Here is a 19,673-nt window from a genome sequence, read left to right on the forward strand (position 1 = left end):
CAGATCCAATACATTGTTTCAGCAGCTCAAAAACTTCATGCCACTGTCCCATCTTCTACAGTACTTCCTGATAAAGAGAGCAAGAAATGTAATTCAGTGAGCAGAAACGTCTGCGGAACCTCTTAAGTTGACATACAAGCTGCTACTGCAACTGCTCTTCTAGGACTGTCATAGGTGTCTTTGGGGCTTCATTTAACAGTTCATAGAAGATCTTCCTAGAGACAGGCGTCCAGATTTTCAGGAGATTGTTAACTTGGTCTGACAACATCATTCCCTCATTATCTAAAACAACCTGTGTGACGCTGTATGAAGTTGTTTAGCATATACCCGGCGTCACCCTACCCTGACATATTTTGAGGTCATCAGTGAACATTAAATATTAGAGGCACTCCAGCTGTCTATACTTTTTGTAGATAGACCCCCCTACAGCAAGTACTTGAGGCTGGCATACTCCGGGACATACACAACGTGTGAGACAGTTTGAGTCCTTATCCCTGCGAGTCGTCTTAGATCCAGAGCTGGTCTTTGCTTATTTCCTTTAGAGTTGTGCCTATGAGGGTCCACAGTCCCTTCCCGTCATCCTCACCATGGAGGCCATGTCTCTCCTGAGGCTGAACCAGGACTTGGCGTTGTGCGCTAGGACATGCTTAGTAGAGTCACCTCTTGGTAGCCCGGCTATAGCCTAATGTGTTGATGTCCCTATTTCTTTTTCAGGTGTAGTAAGTGTGTTATTCTACATTGGAAGCTCTGCCTTGCATATCTTGGGCCCTATGTTAAGTTGGAGTGAGTGCCCCCCCAAGTACCCGCTGCATCATTAGAATCTTCAGGTTGTTAGCCTTGGCCCTATCCTTTAGGATTCTTATTTTATCCTTTCCCGGCTTGGGGATATCATCCCAGTTGGTAAGCTGTTGGTCCTTCCGTTTGGCACTCTTCTTACGTCCTGATATCTCCCTCTGAGACCCACTGACCGTGTGTCTGTGTATATTACTATTTTTTCAGGTCTGGGTTCAGAGTTCATTTAATACTTGCGTGTTACCCAACATCTTGTTATCATCTTTGCGGTCGTCTGTTCCAGGTATTGTTGGTGTTGTTCAGTTTACTCACTTATCTTTATTTTCTTTTTCTCATCACAGTATGGGGATCAATACTGTGACAGTATGACTATTACACTATCCACCTGTATTCTTCTTCTTAGGCACGGGTGGTTTACACAGTGGAGCTTAGGCTGGTGTCTACTATTTAGTGGGTATTGGCTGTTTCTCCCCTTTGACACTGCTCGAGTGTGCACGTCTCCTTCTATCCATTATGATATTTAAAGTGCTATGAACCTGTGCCTTCCGTCTCCATAAGCAGAGTCTGTTCCAGATGTATAAACTCTTGGCACACTGTGTTGTCATATGTATTATACCAAGTTTGTCGTACTCTTTTATCCTTCCTGGCACGTCCTTCCCTGTTCTTGTTTATGATCAGTGCGCCCTGAAGAAGGTGAGACCCACCTTGGGGTCAAACACCGAAACGCTCGTCGGCGCTGGAGCTCTCTTTGGCAATTCAGTGTTTGCTGTTGTTTTCTCCCCCTTGAGAAATAATTGTGATCTCCAAAACATGAATTGTATCACCAACTGATTAATCTTTTCTTGTGTTCAACCTGTTAATTGATCTACAAACAGTATAGACAGCTGGAGTCCCTCTAATATTTAATGCTCGCTGATGACCTTAAAATATGTCAGAGTAGGGTGACGCCGGGTATTTTGCCAATTGTTATGGAAAAATTAGTCGGGACTCATGTTAGAGGCTAGATCTGGGAGATTGCATATCAAGGGGGTGGGGTGTGGGTTCCCAAATGGCTGCAGCAGAACATGCTGAACAGAAGGTGCGCAAAGAGTGTGGCGGCTCACCTTCACGTAGAACGAGGCGGTCACTCTGTAACTGTCCATCAATAGCAGCTGGAAAACAAACATCGGGCGGGGTATCGGCAGGTTGCCAAATAGCTGTAAGTGCAAATCGCGCAGACTAGCAGTTTAAATGCAGAGTCAGAAGGTGCACGTTCTCCGACGTGTGCCAGAACGCAAACTGCGTGCTCCTCCTACTGAGTGCGCTCCGTGACGTATGTAGGTGGCGTACCTAATGGAAACAAAAAGCTACAGTGGGCGCCATGTTGAAATTAATGCCCATCATGCAGATGAGTATGAATACCCACCAGTACTAATAGGGGACGGAGAGAGCATATTTAATATGGGTACACAAGAGACTTTCACTGTGGCTACAACTGTGAAAGGACTTAGCCAAACAGTGATCCAATGATAAAGACAAGCACAAGCCAAATAACCAATGATAAACAGACAAACCTAAATATAAGCAATCAGATATACCCAGCAGCATGATCAGAGGGACAGCCAAGTGCTGGTGGGTCTAAAAATAGCACAGAAACGATAAGAGGACAAGAGAGATAAATATATATGTGCAAATAGTAGGTACGTGCACCAAGAGCTCAGAAGCACAACGGACTAGAGATGGATACTCATGTGGAGGGATACCAAACAACAGGACCTGTAATGACTGTCGCAAACAAATGTCTGTGACCGATGCTCATCATATTTACCTGTGGTGTCCTGGGTCAAGTCAAGAATCTAAGACCTATAGTGACTGTGCATCAATTAACTTGAAGGCCATACAAGACCGCGAGGTGAAACAATACATTGCCAAACACCGCAATACTCCGTGACATGACCCGTCCAGGTCGAAAGTTCGATCCCGTTTGGAGTCCAGAAGTCTGTCTTCATCTCGATGAAAGTCATCAGGTAAGTCGAAGAAAAGCACAAGAAATGTAAGCGGGACTCTGCCCGTTCCTGTCATTCACACTGTCCTGAGAAGGCACGAGGCGGCACCATATTTCTCGATTTTGCTCCTGAAGTCGTTTGACCTCGGAGACAATCCTGCAACTTCTTCTGAGACGGCCTGAGTATCCGTGCAGTTCCCCACTCCTAAACAGATTGAAGAGTTACGCGTGGCCATTCTCAGACTCTTAGGGTCTTTTCTTACTCCCTCTGGCATACCTGTGAGCCCATGGAGAGGAGAGCTTATCCACCTGGATTACCACCGGGAGGTTTGAACGCAGTCCCTCTAGCCCCCAAAAGGGCCATCTTTGGCTCCAGTACCCACTGCCGCCACGGTCCATGCCTGTCCCTGGTAGTTCTTTGCTGATGCCAACTCGATTGACGCCAGAAGACAATGCTCCGGTTGTTCGTTCCGATGTCGAGTTGGCGCCAGTCTGCACTCGTCTGAGGCCGTCCTCATTTGCCTTAGAGGCCCCTTCCCTCCACTAGATTTGCCTCCACATAGGCAAACGCATACTCTTCATTCCCTGTTCGGCACATATTCGTACAATGACTATGATGCGGGTGAGGAGACTGGTCAACAATAACATGAGGAGAATTGGTATGACCACGTCCAAGAGGTTAGTTCACTTGGCCACTGCATCGAATACCTCTTAAGTTATGGTGATGTGTGGGGTGGCCATAGTCGTTGACTTCCAGCTCCCTACTTGGAAGTCAAGACCAGTGTCCCTACAGAAGTCCTTCAGCCAGGGAAACATCCACTTAGCCCCTCTTACCTTCTACCTTAAGATTCTTTACAGATACTTTGTTAAGGGCAGGTGCTAGACCTTGCTCTGGCCCCCCAGATCAACTATCCGATTGCACAATAAAATCGCAGTGCTCTGGGTAACCCGGCATTTCTATCTCCGCACCACTCCCCTGAAAGCTTTGTGGTGCAGGCAAGTTTAATCCCTAAAATGTTCACAAATACTCCACCCGATATGGAGTCAACAGGGGCGAAGATGTTCAGGAAATTAGTCTTTTTGTCCACCAGCCTAGTGCTACGATCAGTAGATGTCAGCTGCCTGTCTGGGCACTATTCCCGCACTTTGAAATTCAGCGGCTCAGCAAGTCCAAGGTGTTCTTGAAGATCTCAGATCTGTACTCGCCCAGGCCATCCAGGACAGTCGTGACGCGACCATGTTCACAATTTGTTGTGTCTTGGACATCACAGACTCCATGGGGGTGGGGGGATGGATTTTTCCCCCCCAGTTTTATACAGCGCAAACTTGAGCCAATTGTATCAGAGCGCTTTACATGAGCACCCATTGCTTTACACAAGGACACATTCATTTAATTTTTTTTGGTAGGCACGGGGAAATTAAGTGAGGTGCACTAGGTTTTCAGGCAATGCCATTCAACAGGATTCACCAGCTTGGGGACAAGGTAAATTCCCCTCTCGAGTGGTTCAAGGCGAGCAGGGCCATTACACTCTTCCCTGGGCTTATCTGCTCTACCTCGCCAGCTGCATAAGCTCTACCCATCCTTTAGCAGCTTTGGCAGAGAGCCTCCATGCCCCCACAAGTCACTCAACAGTTTCACAGTCAAGGCCGTGGTGTCCACAGGCCCCATGGTCAGGGTCAGCGGTCTGTCCAGTCCACGGCCCCTCCTGCAGCCCCACCTGCCACACTACTTTAGCATGCCCTTAGTGGAGCACATGATCAAGGAAAAGATGGTCCCTGAAAGGGAAAGTGTGAACCTCAACTTCACTGAAACCCTAGTAAATAACCATCAGAACATTGGTTTAACTAAAAGACGTACAATTTTATTCAAATACAAATTAGTAATAATCATAGGAAGGCGAACTCTGATAACCTGTACAGTTTGTGATTAAAGCGGTGTTTTCCAGACAACACAATGGCGCAGCGAGTGTGCTATAAGTGAGTGAGGGGTGCGCTAGTGCTATACAATATATACATCAATAATGACTGCGGATGATGCACAGTTGTTTAATCTGTACTCTAATATAGAGTTGCAGGCTTCTGTATATACAGTGCACTATTTTTGTGTCCGTGTTTCAACCCTCTAGGATTGTTTGTGCAGGGTTATCATCGGAATGGAGAAATGGAAACGCCTCTGGGAGGCAAACCACATATCAGTTGGTTTTAGTGAACAAAAATAAACCAATGTGTAGATTTTCTCATTGAACTGGGATGGAACCTATACATTGGATAGTTTTCATGCAGTGAATGCCCAACATTAAATTCAGGAATAGATTTGCTTGTCGTAGGTCATGGAATCTAGATTAAAACATATAAAATCACCGATTAGTTTGGGGTTACAGTGCAAAATAATTAAGGCTCACTGTTTTCCGTTTTTACTGATTTTTATAGATAAATACAGACAGAAAACATCCATTTTATTGTATTTATATTTAAATGTGGATAAATACGGAAATTGGGTTGCTTTTTGAGTAATTCTAAATACCGTCTGCTATGACTGCCTGGCCAATAGATGCGTGGGTTGATAGATAACGGGGTTAAAAAAATAAAGGAATTTTAGTAAAGAGGCTTTAACAGCAGTAGATATGCACAAGGTTAATACTGAAATTTGCATAATTTCATATAAGTGCACTGATTTATCTTCTGCGGGTGTTCACAGCACTGAAACCTGGCAGACATTCAAGCATGAGCGCATATTTATTGTTTAAATAAATGTGGAAATATACTCATTTCAGCTTACTTTTTCCACAGAACCGCAAAAATATATGGATACATACAGATAAAATTAGCAAAAAACAAATATGGATAAATACAGACGGAAATGCCAAAAAAAAAATACCATATAACCGAGAGCCCTAAAAATAATCCACAACACTGCTGTGTCTACATACTATTGTTAGCCGAAAAGGTCTCCCCTAAAACAGACAAGGGTGCCCTGTAATTAGGGGAAGGATCCATAAATGGTCCATGGCTGTGGAATCGGTACCAGTGTGTAGGTTGACTTGTAAATGGTACTAAAAGGAGGAATTTGGAGTCCCTATTCCATGGAGATATCAACAGGATGGTCTGGAAATGCAGATTCACTGCGCAGTGAATAGCAAACATCCGGTGGTTGATATGGTTGCAGATTACAGTATATGGTTTTTGAGAAGGTACCCTTCGACAAGGAAAAGAGAATTATATAGGTTCAGAGATCCTAAACAACGTGGCTGAAATATGGTCCCATCGTGAAGGCGAATCTCACCGGTTCGAGATAGCATCACCTCGAAGTACTTGGTGCACTGCAACTTCAGTCAAGAGATCCCATATGTAGGGGAGACCATCAAGCGATATGCGAGTGTCTCCAGGGCGCTGTCAAGTGGCCTGATTCACTTGGGGTTTGAAACCTACTTAATAACCTAGTTAAAGGCGCGGCGCTAATAGAAACGAGATTAATAAAGCTCGCCCAGACTCAAGCAGATCTACTTCAAATATCAGCCCATCTCCCTAAGTGGGTGGTCTAAATGTGGCCAGGGCCGGCTCTAGGGTGGTGCGACCGGTGCCACCGCACCGGGTGCTGACTTCGCATGGGGGCGCTTGTTTGCTAGTTTATATTGTGCATAAAAGCACCTGCTGACGCGTTCCTGGTCTCCAGAAATGTTCAGGCAACAATTCAAATGCCAAGTAAACTCCAGTGATTCATGTTTTTCCTGGCGAGATCAGAGTTTCGGCTAGTAGAAGTTTTGACTCGTGGAAGTTTTGATTCATGGTAAGGTAGCGCAGGGGGGTTAATATGCCTGCTGCAAAGAACATGTACCATGCACATCACAAAGTGAATATAATGTAAGCAGGTCACGGGGTTACTGCTTTTTTCAGAGACTTGCTTTTGTTAGTTGCAGTTTACAGTGAGCTCTTAACTGTCATCAAAGAACTGCGTGCAGACTTCAAAGTTACAGATTAGAGCCTATGGATTTTTCCCCCCAGACTTTCGTTATTCTGATGTTACAAAAAGGGTTCACTTGGGTACAAATCAGTTCTTGTTATTAAAGAGAGCCTCAATCCATTGTTACATTTTAAATTCAGAATGTGTGCTTCTCCAGACTAAGTATTCTTCAACTATACTGCCTACCTGTATGGATGACATGTGAATACACCCCTTGTCGTCCTCTGTTTTATGTAACATTTCCTATACACTGATTTACACACCTATGATTGCCTCTATGTAATGTGTGTGCTATGTAAAGTGCTCTGACACCCCTCGCTTTTATGAGTGACGCTTTAAAATGCATCTGAGAGAGAGGGGTTATAGAGACTGATAAAGGGTGGTAGAGAGGCCCGCTGCTAAGGGGGAACAGCCAAAATGGCACTAGCCCGATTTCAAGTGATTAGAAACACATTACAATGCCTCGTATAGTTCAATGTGTATTAGAAAAAAATTAAAAAAGAATCAAATACAACAGTGCCCAAATGAACGTATTAGAGCTTGTGGATAAGCTCACAAAAGCGCCAAACAATTCGACACTTACCTAGTCTCGTTATTAAGACAAATTCCACATTCGGGTGAGTAGTCACGCCTAACAAACAACTGATTCGTGATTGCTGAAAATTCAGGGAAAATGTGTCTAAGCAGGGTGAGAACTAAGTCCATACTGCCACCTAGTGGCCTCTATGGGGCCTAACAAGCTTACCGATATTAAAGTGCAGAGCGCCATCAAAAACGTCCGATCTGTTGCATGGCGGGTAGAGGTTTGATTCAACCTCCCTATTGAAAGGAAAATGGGGCCCGGAGCACGCACGTGGGGCGGCTCATAGAAGGCTCCCGGGAGTAGATTGAAAATCCAATCAATCCGCTCAAAATGTCAATCTATCAAAAAAGAATTCCAAAAATATATGGTGGAAGACATAAACACTGGTAGTTCCATGCTTCAGGGGACCACAATGTTAATGGAAAAAAACATTCCGAAATGGAAGGGTCAGAATGTGCCCTGGAATAAAGGGCTTTAATGACCTGCTTCCAGGAGGACATAAAGCGACTGCATTGGTGTGAGGGTGCCATATTTATGAATGGGTAGTGACAAAATGAGGCTCTAAGAAGGTGGAGAAAGTGAGTTTAGAAATTAACCAACTGGGAACTTGTATGGGTTGGTCCCTCATTTCCATGAGACCAGAGATTACTTTGAGTGCATCATTTTGGGGTATATTCGTGTACAATGACTGTATGTCCATGGTGATCAGTAGGTCTGTGGTTTGATTGAATTCCATTCCCGCCTTGATTTTTATCAAATGCAAACTATCACATATGTATGATCATGTTTGGAGGCGAACAACCGTTACACCGCGATACATTTACATCACGTTCATCACAACGCAAGTCGTTACAACTACTTGCGCTGGATGGCGCTATACACTAAAGAATAGTATGATTTACTATTCCAACACCTTCCCTACTGTTACGTAGGCTTGAGTTGGAATAGTAAATCATTCCTAGGTCCAGCGCAAGTCGTTGTAACAACTTGCGTTGTAATAACTGCGATGTAACATACCGAGATGTAACTGATCGCGTTGTAACGTCACATAGTCTGTTTGGGGTACCGGGGGTTTGTGAAAAAAAGTCGATGTGCTGGAACAATGGCTCAGGAATAGACCCACACCTTGACACTATGGGTCAGTGAGGGCGGCCTTTCCAGTCTCCTACGGATCTTTGGTATTGTATATATTAATGGCATGCAAGTATATTGTTTGTGCTCGTTTTTACTGAGAAACCCTTGTCCAAGGCCTATCTCGGTAATGCCTGTTATAAGAATTCTTATGTCATTGGTTGGGTCTTTGTTGACCTTGAGATAGCATGTCTCATCTCCTAGTTTTGTGATAGGATTTTATTACGGTAATCTACTGTGTCCTAGATGACTACTCTGCCACCCTTGTCCGCCAATTTGATTACTATATCGGGGTTCTTTCTGAGTGACAAAATTGCCTGGTTCTCAGCTTTTATGTTGTATTTGGCATAGCATCTCTCTTTACTTAAGGCGTCTATGTCCTTCATTACCATCTTTTCAAACACCAAGATCTCACTAGGCGTTTTATGTGAGGGTGGCATGAATGTAGAGGGTGGTCTAAACTCTATGCTGTCCAGTTTAGATAGAGATGGGCAACCAACAAAGAAGTGACTCAGTCTGATCTTTGTGAACAGCCGCTGCATTGCGAAGAAGTTGGGTCTGGTGGTAGGTACAAAGGACAACCTTCGCTCAGGTGGTAACTTGGTTGGGGGTGAAGTTGTGTTTGAACAGATTGATGATGGGGGCATTGGTATCTACCAGTGATACTGTTGGCGTTGCGTCCATCTCTCCTTGTTTGGCTCTTGGTACTAGGATCCCCTGCCCCTCCCTCCTCTCGGGGACTGCCTCTCCCCTGGCCTCTGACTAAAAACGTTTGTGAATCTTAATTTCTTGAGGCCTCCTTAATTCGTTGCAGTGCTGGGGCCTGGTATTGCCTCGTTATTTGAGCTTTCAGAAACTGAGGCTTCAGAGAATGCGGTCTAACGCCAGTACCCACCTTGCCCTCTATTAATGTATCTCCCCGATTCATCAGGGTTATAGCAGTTGTCTCTAGTAGGTCTGTTTGTCTTATTTAGCTATATCTTTTGCTAGCTTGTCTAGTTTGCGCTGTTGCGTACCAAACTTTGTAAATGGTAAAATATGTGGTTTCCCTCCCATAGGTGCTTCCTTTTCTCTGTCCTGAAGATGACCCTGTGCGAACGACAATAGAGGGTTTGAAACATTGACACTATAATAGTGCACTGTATATATGTAATTCAGGAGCCTGCAACTCTACATTAGAGTATAGATTAAACAACGGTGCATCCTCCATAGTCATTATTGATGTATATATTGTATAGCACTAGCGCACTCCTCACCCACTTATATCACACTCACTGCGCTGTTGCATCGTTTGGAAAACACAGCTTTAATCACTAACTGTACATGTTATCAGAAACCAAAGAGTTTGCCTTCCTATGATTATAAGTAATTTGTAATTGAATAAAATTGTATGTGTTCTAGTAAAACCAATCCTCTGACGCTTATTTATTAGGGTTTCCTTGAAAGTTGAGTTTCACATCCCGCCCCCCCCCTCCCCCCCCCCCCCCCCCCCTCCATTTCAGGGACCAATGTTTCCTTTATTGTGGTAGTACCCAGGTCACAGGGTTACTGGATTGTCCCTTGGTTTACAAATAAATACTTAGTAGAGCTCAGCCACCTGGTGGGAGGCAGGATCTGATGCTTCGAATTCAGTTTGTCAGGCCACATCATCAGACAGGTGTGCCCTACAAATTGTACCTTTCATTTTCTTTCTGCTGCACCTTCCACTGCCCCCTCAGCGGCCGACAGAGTATCATCACTCAGTTTTGTGGCAGCAAGTGTAATATTTTTGGTCAAAGGAGCTATTGAGTGGGTGCCCGCGCCAGAAGTTGAACGTGGCTGTTATTCCGGCTACTTTCTGATGCCCAAGAAGGACTTCCTATTTTAGACTGCCACACTCTCAACTCTTTTCTATCGGCGGAGAAATTAAAAATGCTCACCCTGCTCTCTGCCCTTGTCTGCCCTCAAACCTGACGTTGGACCTGCAGGGCTCCTGTTTTGATGTACCGGTCCAGCAGGCTCATCGGTGCTACCTGTGGTTCGTGGTGTGATAGGAGTATTTTCAATTTGCTGTACTCTTCTTTGGTCTCGCTAGTGTGTCTCGGGTGTTCACGAAAATGATCAGAGGCCTCTGTTCTCTAGCCTATTCCTAGCTCCATATCAGCCTCCTGGATATGAGAACCATCCGCTTGGCATTGAAAGCCTTCCTTCCATGCATCAAGGTTAGGCTGGCACCGGTGCTCACGGACAACACCACTGTCGCCATAGGATACTCAGGGGTGTGGAATTTAATAAAACATCTACTTGTCCATGGGGCAGGTTGCTTCATAAATGTACTTGCCCTGTTACAAAATCCACTTGCCACTTTTGTGCCATGTAATTTGGTGACAAATTATGGCAGCGATCTCAGTATATAGGATCTCTGATATAGCCTCTCTGATTATGCCAGGGCTTATACAATGGTAGGGTTTGACTACTAGCAATTCCCTAATGGTGCCACGTTTCCGCAGATCGACCTATTGGGGCTGAAGGTAGTGGTAAGCAATAGTTGCAGCATTGGAATACCCCTTGGAGTCTGTGCAAACCTACTAACTTGAATGTTTTAAGGGTTTTCCGTTTCTGAGAAAGTTTGGAAATTTACTTCTGACTATCACAGGCGTAAACCATCTTCCAGGGTTGGAAAAAAGTGGTTGAAGGGAAAGTGAACTTGCAAACACTCCGATATTTGCATGAGCAAATCTACACATTCACATTTGCCCATGCTAAAATTCAGTTCACAAATATTTTCTAGGAGTACTATTTCTTGGCCAACTTCTGTAAATTCTTGTGAATTCACGAAAGCCATATATCTGCACTTAATGCAAGGGCTTATATTATGGTTGTACTTTTGAGGCTGTCTTTATTAATTGGGCCCCTTAGTAGGTCTGGTGTAAACCATGACAGTTTGCGTTTATTAAAACTCTCTCTCTCTCTCTCTCTCTCTCTCTCTCTCTCTCTCTCTCTCTCTCTCTCTCTCTCTCTCTCTCTCTCTCCCCCTCTCTCTCTCCCCCTCTCTCCCCCTCCCTCTCTCCCTTTCTCTCTCTCTCCCCCTCTTCTATCTCTCTCTCTCCCCCTCTTCTATCTCTCTCTCTCTCTCCCCCTCTTCTATCTCTATCTCTCCCCTCCTATCTCTATCTCTCCCCTTCACTGTGAGTGACCGTATGCTGCTCTTTTACAAGGAGCATATCAGCATACAAAGTAGCTTTGTTCAGTGCCAGGAACTACTGTGGCAGTGTGTGCTTGAGACCAAAACATAGTTTTGTTTTTGCCAATGTTTGTTATAATGGTTAGGGCCTGGCAGCTCCCACACCAATAAGGTTTTACAAAAACCATGCCAAAACAAGTCTCACATTGACAAAACCAAAAGGCTGACCACCAATTTCAGACCTATTGACTTTGCCAATGCTTGCTTATCTTTGTTTACCATAATCTTATTGAAACTGGTTACACTGATATTCCATTATGAATATTTTTGAGAAATACTAGCATACACCAACACATTTTACTAAATGATGCTGTAAATAAATGCTACCTAAAATCTTACAGTAGGTTAGTGAAATGTTTTTTTTTTCCTACTTATATTTTTTTGTGAACATTTTATTATGAAAGCAAAGTTGCTTTCAAGCTTCTGCAAATATTTGCATCTAATCAGAGAGCAATCTGGGAGCATTAAACATAGCCTCATATTACTAAACTTTGAAAATGTGTGTACACATTTATACTGGAACCACCGTCCGTGGTGCAGGCCGAGCTTACAACATTTACTTAGAGAGCTCACCCTAAAAATATAGGCTTTGCAATAGTGAACCATAAATACAAGTTTAACAGCATAAACGCATGGACACAAATATTACCTTAACTGCAGACATTGACCTTCCCTGATCCATAATGTGGTACTGTAAACTGGAAGCCAAAGGGTTTGCGCTGTAGGGGGTTGGGCCTACATGTCCCAAGGACAAAATACACATGAAAACATGTTGCCTTTGACCCCAAACAATATGTCCTGGGCGTCTGGCTATAGGAATTCCACATCCCTGGATACTGCTACAATCAGGGTGGGTTGGGCTCACAAACCCTGTGTCAGGAGGCCCTGCCCCTCTGGAAGTGGCTGGACTACTGAGGCTTTTCCTAGTGGTGAAATATCTGGCAGGATCATTGAATACCAGGTTGGACGAGCACAGCTGTTGGTACCTTGTGGATCATAAGTGATGGCTACACCCAGAGGTGGCACAATGTATCTTCCACAAATGAGGATAGCCATGGCTCAATATATTCCCAATGCTAAGAACGCATAATGTTAGTACTTCTGCGCTTTGCAGTTTCCAAGGAGTCTCTCGCAGTGAGACTGTTTCTGCCTCAAGTGGATTTCAGGCCTTTCTGCTCATACCTCTACAGCCATTAATTCTCAAGAAGATCAGTGCTGACTGGTACCAAATTATCCTAGTAGACCCAGATTGGGCTTGGAAAATATGGTATCCAGTACTTCTGGGCTTAAGCATTTTCCTCCAATCTGGCTGCCCCTTGGAAGGATCTGTTGTTGCAGCAGCAGGGCAGGGTTGTGCCCCCAGGCCTTCGCAATCTCAACCTTCATGCTTTGAAATTGAGTGGAGCTAGCTGAACACCTTCAACCTTCCTCCGGAGGTGGTTGATGTCGTCTTAGTAGCTAGGTGTCCCTCCACAAAAACTCTGTATTATATATTGTTGTTGTGTCACTGTATGACCTTAACTTGCTCCATTCCTTTCAGATGTGTATTCCCTTTTAGCCACTTCACAGCTGTTTATTATGGCTTTCCACCATCAAGACTCCGTTCCTTGTTGCAATAACATCAGCACGGGGTGTGAGTGAGCTTCAAGCTCTGTGTCAACCTGCCGTATAGCATCTTCTTGTCAGACAAGTTGCTTTTGCAGACACTGGCATATTTCTTGCCTGAAGTTGTGACGCTGTTCCACGTTGACCAGAACATCACCTTGCCAGTGTTCAATGAGAAATTCCATCCCTTGGACTCCAAGAGAGCGCAGAGCTTTTATATAGATCATACCAAGGATCACTGAGTGGATGATCAGATCTTCGTGAGGTTCTCTGGAGCAAAAGAAAGCAAGGCTGTGCAGAAGAGAACCTTCTTATATTGGCTCATGCTCTTCTTTAAGATCTAGTACGCACTGGCAAAAAAAGCAGCCTACAGAAGGACTGCATGCTCACTTTACCAGGGCCAAAGATGCTACCACTGAATTGGCACACAGAGTCCCTGTCCTGGACATTTGCCAGGCAGCCACACATGCATCCCTCCATACGTTTACGAACCACTGTTTTTGGACAGTCCTGTTCGCCAAGAGGAGCATTTTTCCCCACTCGATCCTGCTGGACTTACTTGTTTGAGTCCATCCACAAACATGCTTCCAAATAGGTACTACTTTTGTGTCTATGCAGAACATGAGGAATCTGTGGCTAGAAGTCTCTGTCAGAAGAAAAAGTTAGTCAACTCTGTCTAGCTTCAGATTCCTCACCGACCCTCCTGTCCTCCCCGTTCTATGTTTGGTCTCTATCCATTAATAAGATCCCATGTCTAAAAATCTGCAAACTAGTCACACCAATCTGCTTTTGGAGCTCTGCGTCTAGGGGAGCCTACAGTCTCGAAAGCAAAGTGACATCAGGTCCAGGAGCAGCACCTATATAGGCTATGCACGCGGTTTTCTTGAGCAGAATGGCATCTGTGTGAGCCTTATAGTGCTACCCAACAGCATCCAGAGGTATTGCTTAAAAAATGTCTGGATTCTGTCTAATGCCTGGGGAATATGCTAAAGTTGAGGAATCTGCTGCTAGAGTCTGTACCAGAAAGTGTGTTACCTATGGTAAATATCTTGTTTGTGTCACTGTTCAAAGTGGCCCTTGCCCTTAAAATGGATATTACAATAGCAATTCTACTAGCGGGTGGTCAAAATGAGCCTGCACTCGCCAAGACTGTTATAAAATATTTATACATCACATAGCCTGCCGACATGGATGTTCTATGATTCTGAAGGGGGTGAGAGGGAACTTAAAACTATCAGTGCAAAAATCACCAAAGTACTTAATTTGTTCTTTACAAATCAGCACCCTGGAACTGTCAAACCTTGACTGTGTTCAGTGTTTGACAAGAAACAACTCTACATTTTTTTTCTTTACCATAAATGGTGGGTTCACTTATACAGGTAAGGGAAAATGTAGCATCATTGCCCCTTTGGTATGTAGTCTCACGGCAGCGACTGACAACTTGTTCTTACTTTTGGAATATTTTTTTCAATAAAGTAAAGAACATTCCACCAAGACATTGGTTGCCGACCTTGCTGTGCTATGGATGCTTTCGATTGCACTCGACTTGTAGATGCGGATACTTGTAACACATGGCTAGCCGCCTTCAGTAAGGTTGATTACTCTCTTGCCTATGTTTAACTCTGCTGTAGTTTCCAACAGTTGTTTTGCAGGATTAAGCTTTAAATATGCGCTCTTTATCTCCGAGTACCATTGATAGAGCTGTTCTACTCAACTCTACTCCACGCTTAACGTCTTCCCATTGCTTTTCCCTCCTAGGAACATTGGTACACATCATATATTGATTTGCTTCAGCGTTTCAGACTCTGGAATGTTTCCAACGAAGTGATCAAACTGAGCACGTGCAGCTCCATTAATTGCATGAACCAGGCGTCCACCAGTCTGCACATCAACTGCAGCAACTGCAAGCGACCAATGAGTAACAAAGGTTGGATCTGTGACAGGTGAGAAGAGAGCAGATGCAAGAGTGACTACTGAGGGGCTCACTGACAGGTTTGGGGTGGTTGTTGTGGATCAGGAACTCTTGAATAGTGTTGAGGGTCCAGTTGACTAACATGCTCTGGAAGAGTGCAGAGTAGCGGGCTGCTTTGTGTTTCTCCCCAATGGAGATTTTGTGAGACAGCAGTACGTTTTTGTGTAGGCTTTAGTGTGCTAGCATAGACCCGAGGATGTTTTTGTGTTATAAATGCTTTGTGTTTCAGCCTTGTCCTGAAATTAAATTTGGCAACAGAAAGGTTACAGATGAAATGGTAGAATAGCCGAGAAATGACAAGTGGCTTTGTAGAGTGTGATCTTAGCTAGATCGACAGTTAAAAGGATATATAGATATAGTGTATATGAGTGAATATGTGAATGGGGGGGAGGTCATGTGTCAGTTGACAGGTGCATGGGAATGTGTTCTCCATTATTCATATACTGGAGTCATTTCCTGTCTTCAGACTGGGAATCCACAATAGCTTTTAATAGCAGTAAATGGTGATGAGCCTCAACCACAGTGTTTGGTTAGTCGCACATCCACCTCCTGAAAAACGACCTAACTTCAGCCAATGAGGTGGAAGTGCTGAGGCCTCTTACTCTACCTATAGGCTGCCTTATATTGGGCACTTTTGTTTGCCCTGGATTTCTGCAACTCCTGTCTTCAGATTTTATCAAACTGTGATTTGATTAGAGGTGATTCCGGAGATGTTCACCTCAGGCTCAATGGGGCCACTGTCACCAACAGCCATTAGTACAGAGAAAGAAGAAAGATCTCTTTAAGTCCTCCTCAGCCTGTGGGCAAAGATCTACGCTGATGATCCTCATGATAAATGCATTTATTTACGTTATCCTGCTCATGAAGCGTTTCTCTGCGACAAATGTAAAACCTTTTCCTAGATGATAGACAAATGAAAAGTGGGGGTGCACAAATGAGATAGTCCAATGAGCCAAAACGTTGTAATTAAATGTCCTCTTTAATTCAAGTTAAATTTTGGTAGAAAAAGAGTGGTCAGCCAACGCGTTTCATTCCCTCAAGGGGAACTTCATCAGGGCTGTAACATGATAAAACAACATAAATATTACACATAAATCATAAAGCACAGGACTAACAACACAAGAAATGAAGATATAATATAAAATTTATAAGGACAAGACAAATTTCTTTGACAACATTAAAAAATCCATTAAAATCACATGGATGGCCATGTAAGACATTTTAATCTCAATATATACATATATACAAACAAATGTTTGACTGTTGGCAGTTTAATTGTAGAAAACTGTCGACCTGATAGAAATTTGTAAACTGATGTGAGACTAACCGTGACCCACCTAAGGTGAGGGAATGAAACGCGTTGGCTGACCACTCTTTTTCTACCAAAATGTAACTTGAATTAAAGAGGACATTTAATTACAACGTTTTGGCTCATTGGACTATCTCATTTGTGCACCCCCACTTTTCATTTGTCTATGTTGTATTGATCTGGAGCACAGTAACGCCACTCAGCGGCTGGCGTATGGGGTTGATTGCACGATAATTATTTCATTCAGAACTGATGTGGGGTGCGGCAAGAAGGGCCGCCGTTGTTTCAGTTGGAATATTGCCTTTTCCTAGATGATTAAAGGTGAAGAAAAGAGGTTGACTCTTTATTTACTTCAAAGGAGATGCTTCCTCTTTTGTGGATATTCCTTTCAAATGTCCCCATCAAGCACTTCCATGAAGGCGGCACAGAAAAGGAGGCATGTGAAGCTTCCTCAGCTGGAATTTACTTCAGGAGTGTCTGCAGCCACCACATCAATCCTAAGATGAAGCCTTTCTCAGACAAGGTGTTTAAAGGGGAAAGAAAATTATACACAAAAAAAATTATGCGAAAATCCTGCTACTCTGACATCCTGTCATACTTACCGCTCAAGTAATCACTGACTGCAGCTCCAACATCGAGGAAGGCACCGTCGATGCCCAACATCATGTCGAGGGCTACATCACTGTCATCGATGAGCAAGAAACCACATCGACGACAAGAACCTTGTCAATGATGACCCCATTGACTACAAGGGATGTCCCGTTGATGGAAGTGGGCCTGCCATCAACAGCAGCAACAACCTAGTCAACTATGACCCCCAGTGTTGGCAACAGCAATTACTTTGCAGCTTTTAATTTTACTGCAGTTGCTGCTGTGGATGTCTCTACATCAGTGCAGAGACTGGAGTTGGAGGCTGAATGCAGTAGCAAGCAACTGTCACAGCCAACATAGGTGTATGCCTTTAACCTGAATTTGAAAAGGAACCTTCTAGGGGGAAAAGGAGGAGGAGTAGGAATATCCAGGTCAGGCCTTTGCAGGGAAAACCCACTCTAGTAGCTATAACAAGCATTAACCACGGTGTCCCTACAGGGCCCCACTGATGATGCAGGTATTGATGGCATTCGTGAACACGTTTGTATGCATGGTGGGCAGAATTCACACTGCAGCCAGAACCTCCAATGATGCTACATCCTTCTTGGGTGCCAACATCCGCACAGGAGACACCTGCCCATCCATCACCACGTGTCCCACCAGCACCTAGGGACTTGGGAGAAAAGCACCCTTCTCCAGCATTGGTATCTTTCGTATGTTGACATGCAACCCACCCTCCTCCAGTAGAGGGCAATTTCTTCTGTAAGTACCCAAAACCATTGTCCTACTAAATATCCGCTGTGGCGATTGTTTAGACGGAGCTGGAGAGCTCAGCACTTCCACCTTGTTGGCTTAAGTTTGGGTTGTTTCTAATGATGTGGTAGTGCTACTAAACAAACGTTGTTGAGATCTATGGCTATTTTCACACGGTTTACTGCTATTTAAAGTTACCAAGGATTCCCAGCCTGATGGCTGGGGAATGATTCAAGCAGCAGAGTATATCAAAGCTCCCAAAACATGAGCTATATGTGACTAATACATTTCTTGTGGTTGATGTAGATGACTTAAACGTGGTAAACGCTTTCCTGGTTTAAAGATACAGCAAGCGTATTCAGTTTGTATTGCCACACCCTGCTTCAGCTCACTTACCAGCTTGTTTTGTTTCGATAATCTTTATTTGGTCATTAAAATGACAATAAAAGCACAGAATAAAATACATACAATCAAAAGGTTTAAGAAAATGTCCCAAGTTCATTTACCAACTAACTCACTACATCTCAGCGCCCACCCTTGGGATGCTCTAAATGTGAGCATTATTGGAAAGTAAGGACCTATTTGGGCGACTACTGTACTAAATTCTAGAAAGTAACTAAGTGTATATTTCCTTCCCTTTCAATCTGCTACAGTTTCAGTGGTTTCTCTTTTTTCCCCAAAACAGGTGTCGGCAGTGCGCCAGCATGTGCGCCGTCTGCCATCATGTGGTGAAAGGCCTGTTCGTGTGGTGTCAGGGCTGTAGCCACGGGGGCCATCTTCAGCACATTATGAAATGGTTGGAGACAAGTTCTCACTGCCCAGCGGGCTGCGGCCATCTCTGCGAGTATACTTGAAACCAAGAGACATCCTGGAAAGGAATCCAATAACATTCCCTGCTGTACAGTGTTATGGAGCTGGGAATGGCGATTTCCAATCTGTATTGAGAAGATGGCGTCTTCTCTGTTAATGGCTGCCTGACCAATACCGTGCCACAGCTGGGCTGATGTGACGCACTTAAGGAGAGGCAAACCTGTACCTCAAAAGAAGGGAATTCAGTCAGTCTGTGGCATACTGTATCAAGTTGCACTGATACATGGAGACATTTGGATGAAGTTGGACGCCAGGTCATACCTTGACCTCGTATTTGCGATCTTTATAAAACTGGTTGCTGTGGTTGTTCCAATCTTTATTATTTTTAACGGTAGATTGTGTCCTTTCAAGACCGATTTCATGTACAGAGACATTGGCATGCCTCTCCACATATTTATGAAGATTAAATAAAATGAGTTGGCTTTTTTGAAAATTGTGTTATTATTTATCATCTTTAATGAGAATTGAGTTTTCAAGTCTTGAAAATGATTTTACTTTTCTAATAAAGTTTTTATCTAAGAAACTAACAGCCATAAATAACATTTGTTTGAAGAAAAAAAAAGCAAGAAACTGGGTGTGCGCTCTGATGAATTCTTATCAATAATCAGACCCAACTTGTTTTGCCCTAACTTTTGCTTCTTCTTTTGCATTTTAAAGCAGTATTGGTTTCATTGTTGGAGAACACAGGAGTAAACAGATCACCTAAAGATTGTTCCATGCGATATTCTGTTCAAAATAATCTAAGTAACTTGGACTGGATATATTCCCTCAGTGCAAAAGATAGTTTACCATAATCTACACTGAGCACTCAAGGTAGACCGTGTGAGCCTGAGGAGAGACGACGAATAGACCACAAGACAGGAATACGTGATTCAGCTGGAGGTTTTTATTTTATTTTT

The 19,673-nt window shown here is 43.8% G+C and overlaps 1 protein-coding gene across 2 annotated transcripts in view; it reads left to right on the plus strand.

The window, feature by feature from the left end:
* WDR24 (WD repeat domain 24) overlaps nt 1-19,207 on the plus strand; it is a 175,661-nt gene extending 156,454 nt beyond the window's left edge. For both annotated transcript variants that reach the window (XM_085628341.1, XM_085628340.1), the window contains exons 9-10: nt 15,038-15,222; nt 18,590-19,207. In XM_085628341.1, the coding sequence (XP_085484467.1) occupies nt 15,038-15,222; nt 18,590-18,758 (354 nt within the window). In that variant the 3' untranslated portion in view covers nt 18,759-19,207. The remainder of the gene's footprint in view (nt 1-15,037; nt 15,223-18,589) is intronic.
* Nucleotides 19,208-19,673: the final 466 nt, after the last annotated feature.

The sequence above is a fragment of the Triturus cristatus genome, chromosome 10 (genome assembly GCF_964204655.1).
Source record: "Triturus cristatus chromosome 10, aTriCri1.1, whole genome shotgun sequence".
Classification (NCBI taxonomy): Eukaryota; Metazoa; Chordata; class Amphibia; order Caudata; family Salamandridae; genus Triturus; species Triturus cristatus.